At 36.4% G+C, this 18,833-nt stretch overlaps 1 protein-coding gene across 4 annotated transcripts; it reads right to left on the bottom strand.

Moving 5' to 3' along the window:
- Window positions 1-1,581: 1,581 nt before the first annotated feature.
- On the bottom strand, window positions 1,582-10,863 carry LOC147000003 (vomeronasal type-2 receptor 116-like). Of its 4 annotated transcripts, none has more exons than XM_085834312.1 (6): window positions 10,544-10,863; window positions 7,608-7,890; window positions 6,347-7,144; window positions 5,289-5,513; window positions 4,065-4,188; window positions 1,582-2,931 (listed from the first exon to the last, which is right to left on the bottom strand). In XM_085834312.1, the coding sequence occupies exons 1-6, from the start codon at window positions 10,747-10,749 to the stop codon at window positions 2,024-2,026; spliced, it is 2,544 nt and encodes an 847-aa protein (XP_085690438.1). In that variant the 5' UTR covers window positions 10,750-10,863; the 3' UTR covers window positions 1,582-2,023. The 4 variants fall into 4 exon arrangements, with proteins under 4 accessions (XP_085690438.1, XP_085690439.1, XP_085690441.1 ...); XM_085834313.1 differs by having other exon boundaries at window positions 1,582-2,928; window positions 10,544-10,862; XM_085834315.1 differs by lacking the exon at window positions 5,289-5,513 and having other exon boundaries at window positions 1,582-2,928.
- Window positions 10,864-18,833: the final 7,970 nt, after the last annotated feature.

Raw genomic sequence — 18,833 nt, forward strand, 5'->3', positions numbered from 1 at the left:
GAGTTTGATTATTTCCTGCTGTTCACTCCCCTTGGGTGAATTTGCTTCCTTTTATTCTAAAGCCTTTAGGTATGTTAACAAGCTGCTAGTGTGTGCTCTCTCTAGTTTCTTTTTGGAGGCACTCAGAGCTATGAGTTTCCCTCTTAGAAATGCTTTCATTGTGTCCCATAAGTTTGGGTATGTTGTGGCTTCATTTTCATTAAACTCTAAAAAGTCTTTAATTTCTTTCTTTATTCCTTCTTTGACCAAGGTATCGTTTAAAAAAATCTTTAAAAAAAAAAAAACTAAAAAAAAAAAAAGAGTCCTGCTGGTATATGCTGGTATACTTCACAGGGTCACCACTCCATCCTCCACCCTTGATATCTGCCTTGGGTGTCCCCCTCCTTAGGAAGAGAGGGACAGACTCTGACTTGGGGTTAGGACATGGGGCTGAGGTCTGGGGTGGGGTCTGTCTGGGCTCTGCCAGAAGGACAGACACAGCCCTGGAGGTGCCCAGGGCTGGCTGGGACAAGTGGTCAACGTGAGGGAGGGAGGGAGATGGGACCAGGACAGAGACAGAGACAGTAGTGGGAGGCAGGGCGGAAGCATGGGCCAGGCAGATGTCTCTCAGTCTGGGCCCTGGAAGAAAGGATGGCGAGACAGAGACAGGGAGACAGAGAGACCCAGGCTAAGGTCAGGCAGGCCGCATCAGAAGGAAAGAAGGGAGCTTGGAGACAGACAGCCCCGGGGACAGCTAGACACAAGGAAGCAGGGATGATGCCTCTCGGTCTGACATGGACTCAGGCTTGGTCCCCGATGAGAAGGGAGACGGGAACCAGGGGTACAGACAGACACAGAGACATGAGCTGCATGGGCAACGGTAAAGGCCAGGCAGCCTGGTTCTGGAAGAAAGGAGAAGGGAGAAAAGGGAGAACTGGGACAGACAGACTGGGGCCTCTCGGTCAGACGTGGACTCTGGCTTGGTCCCCAGTGACAAGGGGAAAGGAAGGAGAAGGGAGAACCAGAACCAGGGGGCTGTGGGACTCCTGGAAGCCGGGTTGGGTCTCTCGCTGGCAGACCAATGCCAGGCAGCCCCAGATGGAAAGGAGGAGCAGAGTGAGACATAGAGACGATGAACAGAGAGAGAGAGACAGAGAGACAGAGAGAGCCTCTGTTCCTGCACTTCTACAGATACAATGGGAGCAGGGGGCGCGGATCTGAGCCGCAGCCCGCCCAGGAACTCAGGCGGCCTGGCCACACTGTTTTCCCAAAACTCTGACCTGTGCTCAGGGCCCAGATTCGTCCCCTTGAGCCAAAGAACCAGGGGAGTAGTGGCATTTTTCACTACTGGGTGGCAAGAAAGATTGGCTCTAGGCCCTATACACACTACATCTCCCATGAGTACCTGGACCCGACTTCCTTTCCAACATGGAGGCACTTCCTGTTGGTTTGCAGTCACACTATATAGCCACCAGGTGGCAATAGAGAGCGGGTCTAGGACAAACACACACACACTAACTACATCTCCCATGAACACCTGGGACGCACTTCCTGTTCAAAATAGAGGCACTTCCTGTCGACTTGCACCATGACCAAAGTAAATATGTGAGAAAATGGTTTATTTATTTATCTAACTTTGTCATAGTACATTGAATGAAGTCAAGGAATGAATTTGGATGCAAGAACTCCATGAAAGCAAGTGGAATAATATTGAATACCGGCTTCAAGTCCATGTTGTATGCAGTGCCCTTTTTGTAACTCAAGGACAGTGTGCCTAGACCTGGTGCTGTTCACAGAAAGCAGGGTAACCTTATATTAATCATTAATTAAGTACATGGCTTAAACACACAACCACAGGTCAGAATGATGGTACCCATTTCTCAATTGAGATTCCCAGTTCTCATCATATTCATGTTTACAGTCCTGTTTGTAAGTACACATCGGTATATTACTAACATTTTTTTATATGATGAAATACTACTTTTGTTGAGATGAAGAGTAAGATAAGTTGAATATCATCTAACATTTTCGTACCATGAAAGTTTCAATAAAGCAATTTACCTTTGCGGTTCAGTATAAAATTTGAATCTGGTTTAATTAAAATAACATAACACTTTGGGACAAAGATACACATTAGCAACCCTGCACTAGAAGCCAAGATGGAGAAAACCTCCACAACCACCATGACCCTCCCCCTGGTGCTGTGGTAGACAGGGAGGAAGGTGATCCAGACACTGCAGAACACCAGCATGCTGAAAGTTAGGAACTTGGCTTCATTGAATGTGTCAGGAAGGTTCCTAGCCAAGAAAGCCAAAGTGAAGCTCCCCAGAGCCAAAGAGCCCAAGTATCCCAGGACAATGTGGAAGGCAATGACTGAGCCTTTATTGCAAAGAATGACCATCTTCCCATGTTCAGATTGTATATCTCTGTCAATAAAGGGAGGAGATGTTACCAACCAGATTCCACAGAGAACAAGTTGGATTAGGGTACAAATGGGAATGACCAACTTAGGAGCCCCTGTTACCAACATCCCTCTCATTCTTCTTCCTGGAGTAGTGAGTTTGAAAGCCATGACCACAGTTATTGTTTTGGCCAACACTGCAGAAACAGCCACAGTGAAAAATATTCCAAATGTGGTGTGCTGCAAGATGCAGGTGACCTGGTTGGGATGTCCAATGAAGAGCAGGGAGCAGAGAAAGCAGAAGACTAGAGAGATGAGCAGGATGTAGCTCAGAATGCGGTTATTGGCCTTCACAATGGGAGTATCCTTGTACTTCACAAATGTGACGAGGACTAGAATTGTGATGGCCGAGAAGGACAGTGCCATGCAGCCTAGGGTTGTCCCCAGTGGATCTTCATAAGCCAGAAATGATACAGCTCTTGGGAGACAGTAGGTTTGCGCTATGTTGGCATACTTATCATCTGGACACTTCACACACTGTTCCATATCTGCTGGTAAATGAAAAAGAACCCTTATAAGATATCATAATTACATAGGTAATAATTTTATATTTGTGTTATTCATAGCAAATATTAATAAATAATTTAGTGTTGATGATCTATTCCCTTCCTTTTTGCTGTAGAACCACTAACTTAAAATTGCCCAGTATTGACTTATGCATTGTGAATGAAAAAAAAAATCATGGAAAGTGGAACAGAAAAATATTCTTATTGAACAAAAACAAAAATATGATGAATAATTATATGCATAATCTCAGATTATTTAATTCCTGTAAACATAAATTCACTATTCACAGACAAGGGTAGTGTGCAGACATCCGTACTGGTGTCAGTTGATGAAATTCATCACGTACTTTGTTTGCTCTGTGGTTTGTGCCTTTGTCTGTATCTACACATAGGAACCAGAATATACAATTCCTCATTCAAATACTGTTTGGATAAAGGAATATTTTCATTCTTGTAGCTGTACACCTCATAGACCTATGCATGTCCCTTTCATTGTTTTCCAATCTCTATCTTGCCAAATACACATTCCATGCTGTATGGCAGGAAGCTTATGGATGTTCACATTTATCCCTCTTTCCTTATCTAAGATCTAAGCCATCTCTTGGTGCATTTTGAAATCTTCACTCTTGTTCTATTTCTTTAAGAAGAAATACTTAATCTTTTGTCCATCTAACCTCTTAAAATATATTTCATTAAACAACAACCGTTACCCTGAGCATGTGGTCTTTTCACAGTGTAAGCTGGGTGATAGAGGGAAAGATTATGGACTGATCAGGTGGTCAACTTTCTATGTACAACAAATCAAAAAAATAAACATATGTGTAGATTATTACATCTAAAATGTTTCTTTAAAACATTGTAATACAGGTATGTCCTCCTAAACACTTTCTATATAATATAAAAGCAGTAACCATCATATTGTGAGAGAAAGGCCTTGTTTCAAGAAGATATTGGAAGTTTTTTGCTGGGTCCAAAGAAGTTGGCACTATTTAACTGATTATGTTTTCAGTCATGGAGATGTTAGATCTTTAGTTTGCATCTAGGCCATTTGATACTTCTAGTTTGGATAGAGTAGGTATTTAAATACAGCAAATTTTCTTCTGTATGCAAGAATGTACCTGTTTTATTGGAAACCTCATTTTCTGGGCACTGAACACAATCAAAGCAGCATTCTGATGTTTCTGTTTGATAAATTTTCCTGAATCCAGCATTACATATTAAATTACACACGGAGGAGGGGACCTGAGGCAGTGCATAAATATTAGATAATATGCATGATAGTGTGTGTATTTCATGTATTTATCATATGAATAATGACCCATAGATTGATATATGGAGCACTAACAGAAATGGCTATACATATTCCTCTGATAACCTGTATCACTTTACAATATCAGGCACATTTTATTCATATTACCCTGCAACACTCTGAGTGTCACACAAATTTACTACATTATGTAATATTATTTATGTATCATTCAGGTTATAGCAATTTAAAAATTTTTCTTCCTAAACTGATCAATCCAAAAAGAATGTTTAGGTGGCACAAGTTTTTCTCTCATGATTTATAAATTACAAAAAAGAATACTGTGATATATGGAGGGAGAATGTAGGGTAAATCAAGAGAGAGTAGTTTGATGACTATGAACAAAATATTTTATATAACACTCTTATGAAATTAATGAAGTACTACTAAGTGTAAAAGAAAACCTTGAACACACTATCCCTTTCTCTCTTTCACCTGCATCTATGAGGGAGCTCCACAGCCACCCGTTCCTGCCTCATCACTCTAGTATTCCCCTGTGCTGGGGCATCGAGCTTTCAAAGGACCAAGGGATTCCGCTCCCACTGATGCCAGATAAGGCAATCCTCCACGTAGGAGGGGAAATCATGAAGGAAGATAACATTTTAAATGTAAACAAATAAAAAACAATACAAAATATATAAATTAAAAAAAGAAAACCTTCAATATGGAGAAATGTTTATGTTAATGAATCCATGATATACTTAATTAGGTTATAAATGTGTTTCTACAGAATTAAAAAAAATCCCACGTTAATATATAGTTAATTTTTTTCATTAATCATATGTACATATACATTATACTATAAACCCATTATATATATTCCTGTATTGTAGGTAATAGGCAATTTGGGTACTATTGAACATGGAATTCAGAGGCCATTGATCCATCGATTACAAGATATACTTGAAGTTGTGCATAATCAAAGTTTGATTATTGTAACTTTGGATAGTCTTTTGCAAAACTAGCAATTGGTCTTAAATGCGAAGTCTCATATTTTAAAGTCCAAACATCCTGAAAAAAACTATGGTATACCCACTGATGTTCCTCCCATGGTCCATTCCAAATCATCAGATATATGAAGTTGTTGACTCTTAGGAAAACAAGGTAAATAGCTTCCTATTTTCACTTTTAATCCAAGGCCTTGTGGAAAATTCCAAATGATGAAAATATCATACTCTGTACACTGATTTTCCCTATGCTTCATGTTCACCAGTTCTCCAACAGGGTTTGTAAATACCCTGGTTTTCATCAAGGAAGACATCTAGAAGAGATTAATGCTTACAATATCAACAAAGCATATCTATAAAGGTAACGCAAAATTGAGAATTCCCTAATTTCTTAATGACTCCAGAAAAAAAAGAAACAGCTGTATTGAAATAAACGTGTGTAGAAAAAAACAGTATACCTCATTGATAACTGAAAATTTATATACTTCATATTAATGATAGATGATAAAGTGTGCTAGAAAAAATGATTACTAGAAAATAAGTAACACAGTGCATGAGTGTGAGTGTGTGTGTGTCTGTCTGTCTATGTGAGAGTCTATGTGAAGATTCTTGTCAAAAATACTTTTTTTAAAAAAATGAAACAGTATATGAGAGACTGAAGGGGAAGTCTGAATATCTGGTAATTGTGTAAATAAAGAAATTATTTTCATGTACATACAGTATACTCATAAAATAAATGTAAACTTAGTAAAATGTACAGTCTTTGTCATTTATGTTACTGTAAATTGTTAATGTAAATGACTAAATAATAACCACAGCACATGTACCAATTTCTGAGAAACTATTCTTCAGCCAAACATTCCAGTCTAGTCATCACTTAGGCTTTCATGATAAAACTCTTGGCTCCTATTCTAAATTTTGAACTTATTTAGTGAAATGTAAGACACCTTGTCACAAAAGTCACTGATATTCATAAAAATATATTGCCTCCTATTAAATGTTATATTTGTCTATGATATTCATCGATGTAAAGGGTTTTTTAGGGAATTTAAAGAATAATCTCTAACAAATGTACAGTTATTCCTCTGGGTCCATTTAAAAGATCACATTGATATATCTAAGCATAATGAAATGTAAGAAACTTTACCTGCTGACAAGCAGTGAAATATCTTTTGGGTTTGGCCTTTTTCTGAGACTCTACTTGTTGAAGAATATATTCATGGTAGGTGTGGGCCGCAACATAAACAGCATTATACAAATTGTAACCTTCATCACTCATCGCCATATCATAGCTGTGCAGTGCTGTCCATTCCAATGTGTTGTTGAATGCAATATAATCTATTTTACTGCTGTTCTTAGAGATTGAACAATTAAAATAATTCCATTCCAGTATAGAATGAGAAATATCTTTTAGGTATTTGATAGTGTTCATTGTTTGCATATGATTCCTAAATTTAGGAATCTCAACTCTGTGGTGTGCAAAAGTGATAGTGGCATGGAAGAGATTAAGGGTGAATTCTTTTTTATGTGTGATGTCATCCCATTGTGAGGTTGTGATCCAGATTCTCTGAGCACCTAAATCTTCCCATCTTCTAAAGCTGACTTCTAGAGTAGATTTCATTTCACCATAAATGATAACAACCTTTGCTGAAGATGTCATAATTTGTTTATCATATATTGTAGACCTTGTCATATATATCTGCATGTTTTCTGGGATCATATTAACAAAAGCTAAACAGATCTCATGCCTTTGGCTCTCTTCTCTTACATCTGAGAGAAACTGAATACCCTGATCATCATCTGAGATGACCAGTCCTATCCAAGTCCATCTAAAATTAAACATCAATGACACCATGCCACAAACTGTGTCCTTGGTGGCTACCTGATGGACATGGGGCAGCAGGTCATGGTCGCGTAGGTTAGGATTAAATGGTCCAAAGAAAACCTAAAGGATGTAGAAGAGAGGATGAAACTTCCAGTGAGGAATATGATTATTAGGATGTTTGGACTCACATACAAGTAATGCTACTCACCTTCCAGAACTCCTGTTAAGAAAAGTAAGATTGTACTATACATGTCATGTATCATTCTTATTAGATTCTAGACTATTCCTGACAAGTCTGAAATTTCGAGAACACAGTTTAACCTGTCTGTATAGTACATCTATGAACTGATTATTTAATTCATACATACATATATATATATATGTGTGTATATATGTGTGTGTGTGTATATATATACATATATATATATATATATATGTTTGTGTGTGTGTGTTTATAATGTTTGTGTATGTGTGTGTGTTTGTGTTGCAGCACACTCATAAATGCATTCTGTCCAAGTTTTCTTGTAGGCAGCTGTAAATGTAATTTAATGTTCTTAACACATTCAGTGTCAAAAATTCTTACCAGTGGTATGGAAGAGTGCATTGCCAGTTTTAAGGATGTTTTCCATGATGCTCCTGTAAGACCTATCATACATGATTCATCTAAGTAACAGAAATAATTAACAAAATTCATTTTTTCATCTCTTTGTGTATATTCTTGATCCAGATCTCTCAATAAATCCTGACAGTTTCCACCAATGATAGAGAACATCAAACTCATGTTGGGTAAAAGGTAAGGATTCTTGTTGATCTCATCAGTAGCAAAAAGCATTACCAGAAGAAGTTCATATTCACTTGCTGCAATTCTAAAAGAAGCCATAGTGATGATTAAGGGAGATGTTTGAAATATAAAATTTCAACTGCAGTAAAGTTTGTAATATGAGATATGCTAAATTTCTGTCTAAATGTCTTGAAATAAGCCTGATATATTAGGGATCTTTAGAGCCGAATACAATTTAAGAATTCATACACATTGGGCACTGTGATATGATACATTTTGTATTCATGAAAATAAATAAACATTGTTTTATCTCTGAATGCCATCCTTGAACTAAATTACAGTCCTATTGTGTGAGACTGCTATAAAATAACCTTGGAGATGTAATTCCACAGATATATAAAAGAGCATGACTTCCACTACATATGAAATACCTAACAGATTGTCCTTATAAATTTATTTAACTGCAATTTATACATCAATCATCTTAATATTATTGAATACTTTGAGTATCAACTAATATATCTGTTTTTTTCAACTTTTTTATTCTTATCCTTTTATACCCTAAAATATCATTTATGAATATTTAATAATATCCATAACTGAGGATACTATGTCTAATGTTCACTACTAAGTTATTTCAAAACATACAAAATACTCTTTGGGAAATAAGCATAATAAAGGAGCATAAAATTTTATATAGTGAATCATTAAGAAATATATTCAAAAGCCCTTATTAGATACCACCTGACAGTATGAGAGTATTCAAAACCCATTATATAGTTGTGTTTCTTGACAAACAATCAGCTTACTTTAAGAAGATTATCAGTGTTTCAAGTAGAGAAAATATTTTATCAGTAAGAATATTTTACATATTTCCAAATAACAAAAACTCTATGAACTTAAGCATTATGAAATTGCTAATTTTATTCACAGGAAGAAAATTATGAATAATATGTTAGAACATGTTTTATAATTGTTTTGTATGTTTTTAGATCATGCTTTTAATATATTCAAATGTTAATATCACCAATCAGGCTACTCATTTTAATATCCATTTTATTTAATTTTATTTATCCATTTCGAGATATACACAATGAATCAATATACCATATGACCAGAAGGGTCTTGTACACATCAAGTTCATGTTGCCTTTTAGTGTGTTCTTACTATTTCTATCTAGTAAAAGTTTTATCACAATTCTTTTAATACCACAATCTTCCTAATACGTTGAGATCCTTTAAGTGATGTCTGAGCAAAGAGATTTGCTCTGCCCCAGCACAGTTGGCAGTTCATCTGTTATTCTCTATTGCCTCTTATCAGGTGTAAAGACACCAAACATGGTCTTTTGCTAAAATTTGTACTTTTCAATTAAGAGTTCAGCGCTAAGTTTTTCTTTCTAATCCCAAAAGTATATTGACACAGTTAATATATTTGTAATTTTAAAACTTATTATGGCTTAAACAATTGTCATCAATGAGAATTTCTACAATTTTTGCAAATAGGTGTGGTAAACATTAAGGATACATCAGAAATATAATTCCTACTCACCTAACACAGAAGGATAATAATGTGAAACAACCATCACTATCAAAGTGTACAGTGCACTGTGGCTACCCATTGAAAAATGTATTCCTTTATTCCCAAAGACATGAAAATTGAAAAGGGGATTGGATGAGAGCCAAAAACATAAAAGCACAAGAAACCTTAGTTTATGAAAGAAAGAAGTCGCAGGCACAATGATTAGCTAAAAGGTAAATGATTTCAACACTCGTTCCCTCATGATCTGCAGCCACAAATGATAACACCTCACACTTTGGATCTCAGATCTAATAGCCACATTGAGAAAAGGTTCTTTTCAACTGGAACACAATGATTCTCCTAGATTTATCTTTTCAGACCTCAGATGTAGAGATTAAGACCAGAATTTTCCCTATGTATCCAGGGCACATGTCATAGGATGAATGGAAAGGACTTGTGAATAAATATTAATTACTAAATAATGTTAAGTTTATTGAGTAGTTAATAGAAATATTGACCTTGTATCTTATAGTGATAAGAAGCCTAATCAGTGCCTGTGCATTTGTGTAATTGGATAAAAAGATTATTCTGGTAACAGAATATGAGACTAGCATTCTTTTTCCTTATTCAGTACCAAATTCAGAGCTGCAGGATGAGACTCATTTAAAGACTATTTTATAAAGCAAAGTATATGTATATTCACAAGTATATAAGTAATGTTATACATTTAACCAAGTATAGTAGACCAACACATTCACAAATATTTCAATGAAACAATGCATGTTCATCTGTTGGAAACCAGGATTAGGTAACACTTTTATTAAGGCATTTAGATGCATGACCATAATGAGGCGTGGGCAGACAATTGAATATAGGCAGTGATGCAGTCTCTTCATATTGAGTTCTTGACAAAGGAGGGAATTGTGAATTCAAGGCAAGTGAAAAGATATCTTTCAACATATATTTTCAACAAAGACTCAATAGAGAGAATCCAGACATTCACATGGTCCAGCATTGTAAACTGGAGTATAAAATTGAACTAAAACCCCACTAAACTGTGACACATTTTGAAGTATTAAAATAGTGATTGATATAATAATTCGTTTTCAGGGGTCCTTAAAGTTACATGGTGAGGAAGAGAACAGAACCCACAGTTTGTGTATACAGATAAATATGTCAAACTAATGACATTGACAAAAGAAATAAAGTTTATGACTTACCGAAAATTTAAATCTGAATTATGAAAATTATCTTCAATAGGTTCATCATGTAACCAAAGGTAAAAATGACATTCCCTTTGCAAATCTCCATCATTATCTTCACTATTCTTTATCCTCCAAAAGCAACTGGGTTCAGTCAAACAGCACAAGATGAGAGAAAACTTCAGATACAAAAATGAAATAGTGGGAGCACAGAGCTTCTTCATGTCTGCTAGGATCTAAGATGGAGCTGTTGTGAAATCCGTTTCTGATGTAGAAAGACATCACACACACAGTTACATCTATATTTCTGTTTTAAGGCTACTGCTGTTTGAAGATTCACTTATTATATTCACAGTTCCTTTCCATTCTTCCTATGTCAGGCTCCCTAGATACATAGGGAAAATTCTGGCCGCAGGCTCTACATCTGAGGTCTGAAAACTTTTCATCAACATATTTTTGAAAACATGTTTTGAGATCATGTTTTCTACCCTCAGGGGCCATGACTGCATTCATGTGCATAGAGTAAATCCCAAGGACAATCTTCTCCGGCATAGTTCATACCTGACCATGTGTCAACATCCATTATGTACGAACACAATGGATTTCATCAGAAGTTCTATACTGTGACAGAAGTTGAGAAGGTCATAAAAGTTCCATATCATTCAGATGTTGAGTATAATCATGGAACATTATGTAACACATTGTGTAGTTTAGGGAAGGGCAGTCTCACATGCAACATTGAGCCTGGAGTTGACCATGCTCTCTGTTGTTCATATACTATTGTATGCCACTCATGTTTACAAAAACTCCTCAAACTTCCCGTGATTCCTGCCATCTGGAGAACATGTCAATATGCTAAATCCAAAAGTACCTGTATTTTAAAGATTCAACACCCATCTGGTCAAATATCAGTACCTGTGCACACATTCACTGATATGCTGAACTTTTTCCTGATAATCAGTCCCTGGCAGTCAATGACATTTGATGAAACTTCTTCGATTGATGTATGTTCATACCTCATTAAGAAGTTAGAGGCTAATTTCATATATTTTGCTCGAGGGAAAGAATTTAGGTGTCATTTAAGAGGTAGAATTTTATTGCTATTGCTGGTATATACCTCATACTTTTCATTTATTTCTACTTGGCATTTGTTTTAAAATATTTCTATCTTAGATTACATTTCAATAACATAGATGTTAGCTGCTAAGCTAATTTATGTAATTTGGTTAGATTGCAATGAGTGACAAAGATGAAGGATTGATTTGATTTGTTATTTTTTAAACTACCTTATATTTTTGTTCAAAATGTCCATACTGAATTAAGTGAGTCTTACACTTCATTTTTGGAATGGTTGGTATGTCACGGTCTTATAATAAAGTCCTGCTATGGAATTTATTTTACTATCGTTGTTACTATGAATAAACATTTGTTTCATTCTTTGGTTGAATTACGACTATTTCAGTGCCAATTTGTTTCAGTAAAAACCTATAGACTGGGTAAATTAAGTGTTCTGTTGTCATATTCTATAATTGTTATATACCTGGTGCTAATACCATGTCAAATTAACTGGGAAACTGCATGGAGGCAGACTCTTCACTACACTGTGACTGCTATTGAAATGCCATTATGGACTGTAGCAGTCTTTTTTAAGTCATTTGGAGCACATGAGCAATGGACTGGGATCCATTCCATACTCATTAAACCAATACTACAGGTCAAATTTTCAGGTCTTTAATAATCTTGAATTTGTGTTTGCTCAGATTCAGAGGTGAGGCTCCATGTGCTTTTCTGCAGAGACATCCTCCATGTTGCTTGAAACAAAAATAGTATTTCTTAAAATTTCTTTTCTTTTTGCCTAAAACTCATGTTATGTACTTGATTTGGAGGCAAGAAGGCAGAGCACACATCATCGTGTCCTTCCTGATTGACAAGGCAATATTTGGTTTCTATTTTCCTTTAAGTTTTACTGTTGGGTTGCAATCTTAAGCTATCCACTACAGTACATTTTGAGTTTATAAAACAAAGTTTTCTTCTGTTTCACAGATAATATTCATAGCTTCTTTCAAGTTGCTTATCCCTTTATTTCTTGTTGCAATCAGATATCTGATTCCATGTTATTCTATGTGTAACAGGTGAGGGCCTCTATCCTATTTTCATATCATAGAATTGTCTTAGAAGTGTTGCTGCTGTATATTCATTAAATTCTGATGTCATTTATTATTAAACCATTCTTATCCTTTTTTCCCCATTAATCAGATACTGATTTGTGATTCTTCAATCACTTGAAACAAGGTTTGATATGGCACAGAAGTACCATTTATAAAAAGTATTGAAGCACTTGTGAGTATCTGCACTCATCAATCTACATGGATTGAAGGACATCCTCTTTCATTAAAATATACGTGATAGCAAAGATGTTATTCATGAACCACAGATATCTGAAAGGCAATGGAGTGCCCATTATACAACTATGCACCAACAAATATAGTTTCAGTTTCTTCATTACAAATATCATCTTAGTCTAATATAATTTAAATGATTTTTGTACAAAATTCATCTTATTCTAATGAAACTAAATCTGACATGTTATAGCTTGTTTAGACACAGGATTTTTAACCCAATGCGTCATAATTCGCAAGACATATTACTTCACTCACACTCAATGTCCATGCAGGATGGCTGATGGTGATTCTTCCAAGGTATCCCCTAAAATCCCTTAATACGTAGAACTTAGCTTACAATAAGGGGTCCAATTTCCCTTCTGATCTTCATTGTCCGATATACATAACTACACAAATATTCAACACCAAAATTAGAATTTCAATATTATATAAAAAATTTACACCTGAAGGACATCTGCAGTCTGAACCTATGAAAGCAGGGTGTACCTCCCAGCCCTATCAACCTACATGCCTAACAGGAGCTCTTCCATAATTAGAAACATAGGGGAAACCTTTGGCTGAGTACCCACATCATTTAGGACCTCCACAGAGATAATCACAGGAGGTACTTATGATAAGTAAGTACCATTGAGGCATAGGATGAAAGTAGACATCTCAAGTGTTCTGCTACCAACTTGATGGGCTTGCTCTTCTCTTGATCCTGTCAATCTTTTTTCTAGTTAACCCCTTTGGAAATAAAGCACACCATTTTCCCACTGTTCTTACACGGAAAAAAAAAAAAGCTCATTGTCTGAGATCTCTGGCTTTTGAAAAGGAGGTGATCAGTATTTATGTCCCAGGAGAGTCTCCAGGACAGGCAACTCAGCTTCTGTTCAGTAGAGGGAGAAATTTAACAGAAAGGCAAAGCCTGTTTCCCATGACATAAACAATTCCTTGTCTGAACATTCTATTGTATACTGGAGAGGTCTTGGTATCCCTTGTGATGTCATCAGTGTTGTAACAACACCAACTACACTTAGGGCTTTCAAACAGTCCCTTGAGTTCACCCATATTTATGTTTGCAAGATGGTGGAGGAGTCTCCTTGAGAGTGAGAATTGAGAGTTTAGAGAAATAAGAGAGAGACCTAAGGAAGCTGGCTTTACATCTCACTGTAAAGCATCAAGGAAGATGTGGTCCTGGGACAGGCACAGTGAGTCACGGAACAGTGATGTGAAAATTCCTGGAGTAGGCATACTTGAGTCTGGCTTCCCAGTAATGAATAACAGAAAATGCTGCCACTGTGAATTTAAGGAACTTTCCTGCTTATCATAATTTCTGAATGGTGAGGATTCTAGTACATTAGTTTGTCCATCTAGGGAGACAGGAGCAGGCAAGTCCAAAGCTAGTATAGTGTGAATTTTTATATTTTATTTTATTGGATTTTGTGTTGCCAAAAGGAGACCATAAAAATTCATGGAGGAAGTGATATTTCCCAGTTTATATCAGTTCAATATTTTACTATATTCTCAGTTTGTTCTTCTAGTTACAGTGGCTATCAGACTGTACTAACTCAGAGCAAATTATTCTTATGAGACATTATATTCTCTGAACTCCTCTGAAAACCAACACCTGATAGTGACACCCTAAGCATCCTGTATCAGCAGTTTGTGTGTCTGACATGTCTCGAATATAGGCAAACAACTGTCAGAATCAGAGACAGGTACTTTTTCCAATTCAAGATTGTTTAGGTCTTTCAGTTGGATGAATTGTTCAGTCTTTTGATGATGGTTTGCCATACATAACTACTTATTCCACAGTCATGAACCCAGATTTTTTCTTTTAATTAGGTGTGTGCATTAGGGATCAAAGTCCTATTCCAGATGTCTACTGTATGTGAGGTCTATTAGATACTTTAAGTACTGTAAGCATTTACATATGTTTATTCTTCCTGAATATACTATACCAGATAGGGAAATCCCTTTTATATCATTGGGATTGAATCATTCAAACATATTTACATAACATGATTTTGAGGAATAAACCTGAACTTTATGGTAAATATAAATGTTTAATCATCATGGTGTATTTTATGCAAGTAATACTGTGTCCTACATACATTTCAATGATTGCTGAAGAGAAAAGGACCCGAGATCTCATCCTTTCATGTGGTTCAATTGTGAGAAAATCTGTTCAATCTATTCTCTAAATGACTTTTTCTAATTTGATTCATGTAATATATATCTGCTTAAAATATTGGTAAAACAATCCATATTTTTTTAAAGTAACCTTTACAAAACCAAGAGTTATATATTGATTTTATAGTGTGACTTTAGAGAGATCCTCTGAATCAGAGAGCTTATCATAGGAATTTAGATCAAAGTCAATTTGTTAATAATCATTCATTACAGAAGAGCTGTTCTTGAAATATACTGCTATGATAGGGCCTGCTCATGTCTAGAGTACCAAATATTCAGGCACATTATGCTCCAATGAATATGAATCTTGTTATGAAAATCCTGGTATGGAAAACACCCAACTATGACTACAAAGCATTTTATAATGAAACATGGATGAGGAGACATTAGATCAACTCTTTATTGCCAAGGAGAAACCAATTAATTTTTCCATTTTTTTTCTTTTTTTATTAGTTTTTTTAAAATTTTACATTTCAAATGTTATCCTCTTTCCTGGTTTACCCCTCTGAAAACATCCTTTCAGCATAGAGCCTTTTCAAGATCAAGGGCCTCTTCTCCCACTGATCTTCAACAAGGCCATCCTCCACTATATATGCAGCTGGAGCCATGGGTCCCTACATGTGAACTCTTTGGCTGGTTGTTTAGACCCTGGAAGCTCTGAGCTACTGGTTGGTTCATATTTCGCTCCTCCAATGATACTGTGAGCTGATTCACCTCTTTGGGTCCTTCCTCTAGCTCTTCCATTGCCTACCTTTGCTCCGTCCATTGGTTGGCTGTTAGTATCCACCTCTGTATTTGTCAGACACTGGCAGAGCCTCTCACTAGACAGCTATATCAGTCTCCTGTCTGTAATCACTTGTTGGCATCCACAATAGAGTCTGGGTTTGGTGACTTTATATGAGATGGATCCTCAGAACGGGCAGTCTCTAGATGGTCATTCCTTCAGTCTCTGCTCTACACTTTGTATCTTCCCCATGGATATTTTGTTTCCCCTTCTAAAAGGACTGCAGTAGCCACACTTTGGACTTCTGTCTTCTTGAGTTTCAAGTGGTTCATGAATTGTAACTTGGGTCTTCCAAGCTTCTGGGTTAATATCCACTCATCAGTGAGTGCATACCATGTGTGTCCTTTTGTGACTGTGTTACCTCACTCAGGATGAGAATTTCTAGTTTCTTCCATTCAATGAGTTCATTTGTTGTAATAGTTGAGTAGTGTGAAAACGTACCACATTTTCTGTATCCATTCCTCTGTTGAGGGACATCTGTGTTCTTTCCAGGTCCTGGCTATTATAAATAAGGGTGTGATACACATTCTGGAGTATGTGTCCTTATAACATGTTAGAGCATTTGTTGGTTTTATGACCGAGAGTGAGAATTTGTCTTAATACAACTGAGTATAACATTTTTCCTGAAGATACAAAAACACAGAAGATGGCTAAGTTTTATGCTATTAAAAAATTTAGCAAGTGATTTGTATAAACAGCAGAAATCCCAGTTGGACTTTTCAGCTGAATATGATGAAAGCAGGAAAATAGTCATAACTTTATTTGGGATGCCATGTATATTTTATTTTATACCTTTCTAAATTTTCATTTTAAAATATGCCATGGACAATCTTAAAGTAAGTTGTTGTCGGTATGACTCTTTCAGGAGATCTGCTTAGGCCACTCTCTTCTACATATGCACCTACAGGCACAATTCTGGGGTGTACTGGTTAGTTCATATTGTTGTTCCTCCTATAGGGTTGGTAACCCCGTTGGCTCTTTGGTATTTTCTCTAGCTTTTTATTTAGGTGCCCTGTATTCCATCCAATAGATGACTGTGAGCATCCACTTCTATATATTGTACTGGCATACACTCAGAAAAGAGAGCTATATCAGGGTCCTGTAAAAAAAAATCTTGCTAACATATGCGATAGCGTCTGGGTTTGCTGGTTGTATATGGGAAGGATCCCCAGGTGGGGCAGTCTCTGTATGGTCCTTTTTTTTTTTCTCAGCTCCAAAATTTGTCTCTGTAACTCCTTCCTTGGGTATATTGTTTTCCATTCTAAGAAGCAATGAAATATCGACACTTTGGTCTTCCTTCATCTCGAGTTTCATGTGTTTTGCAAATTGTATCTTGGTTAGTCTGTTTCTGGGCTAATATTAACTTATCAGTTAGTGCATACATATGCGTTCTTTTGTTATGGGGTTACCACACTCAGAATGATATCTTCCAGATACATCCATTTTGCCTAAAAATGTCATAAATTCATTGTTAATAATTGCTGAGTAGTAACCGATTGTGCAAATGTACCAGAATTTCTGTATCCATTCCTCTGTTGAGTGACATCTAAGTTCTTTTCAGCAACTGGCTATTATAAATAAGGCCGTTATGAACATAATAGAACATGAATCATTATTACAAGTTGGAGCATCGTCTGGGTATATGTCTAGGAGAGGTGTTGCTGGATCTTTTGGTAGTACTATGTCCAATTTTCTGAGGAACTACAAGACTGATTTCCAGAGTGGTTGTAACAGGTTGCAATCCAACAATCAATGAAGAAGTGTTCCTCTTTCACCACATCCTCACCAGCATCTGCTGTCACCTGAATTTTTGATCTTAGCCATTCTGACTGGTGTGAAGTGGAATCTCAGGGTTGTTTTGATTTGCATTTCCCTGATGATTAAGGATGCTGAACATTTTTTCAGGTGCTTCTCTGCCATTCGGTATTCCTCAGGTGAGAATTCTTTGTTCAGTTCTGAGCCCCATTTTTTAATGGGGTTATTTGACTTTCTAGAGTCCACCTTCTTGAGTTCTTTATATATATTGGATATTAGTCCCTTATCTGATTTAGGATAGGTGAAGATCCTTTCCCAATCTGTTGGTGGTTTTTTTGTCTTATTGATGGTGTCTTTAGCCTTGCAGAAGCTTTGTAGTTTCATGAGGTCCCACTTGTCAATTCTCGATCTTACAGCACAAGCCATTACTGTTCTATTCAGGAATTTTTCCCCTGTGCCCATATCTTCAAGGCTTTTCCCCACTTTCTCCTCTATAAGTTTCAGTGTCTCTGGTTTTATGTGAAGTTCCTTGATCCACTTAGACTTGACCTTAGTACAAGGAGATAGGAATGGATCGATTCGCATTCTTCTACAAGTTAATAACCAGTTGTGCCAGCACCATTTGTTGAAAATGCTGTCTTTCTTCCACTGGATGGTTTTAGCTCCCTTGTCGAAGATCAAGTGACCGTAGGTGTGTGGGTTCATTTCTGGGTCTTCAATTCTATTCCATTGGTCTATTTGTCTGTCACTATACCAGTAACATGCAGTTTTTATCACAATTGCTCTGTAGTAAAGCTTTAGGTCCGGCATGGTGATTCCACCAGAGGTTCTTTTATCCTTGAGAAGAGTTTTTGCTTTCCTAGGTTTTTTGTTATTCCAGATGAATTTGCAGATTGCACTTTCTAATTCGTTGAAGAATTAATTTGGAATTTTGATGGGGATTGCATTGAATCTGTAGATTGCTTTTGGCAAGATAGCCATTTTTACAATGTTGATCCTGCCAATCCATGAGCTTGGGAGATCTTTCCATCTTCTGAGATCTTCTATAATTTCTTTCTTCAGAGACTTGAAGTTTTTATTATACAGATCTTTCACTTCCTTAGTTAGAGTCACGCCAAAATATTTTATATTATTTGTGACTATAGAGAAGGGTGTTGTTTCCCTAATTTCTTTCTCAGCCTTTTTATTCTTT

Source organism: Mus caroli, unplaced genomic scaffold, assembly GCF_978045245.1.
Source record: "Mus caroli unplaced genomic scaffold, Mus_caroli_1 scaffold_22, whole genome shotgun sequence".
NCBI classification, from domain to species: domain Eukaryota; kingdom Metazoa; phylum Chordata; class Mammalia; order Rodentia; family Muridae; genus Mus; species Mus caroli.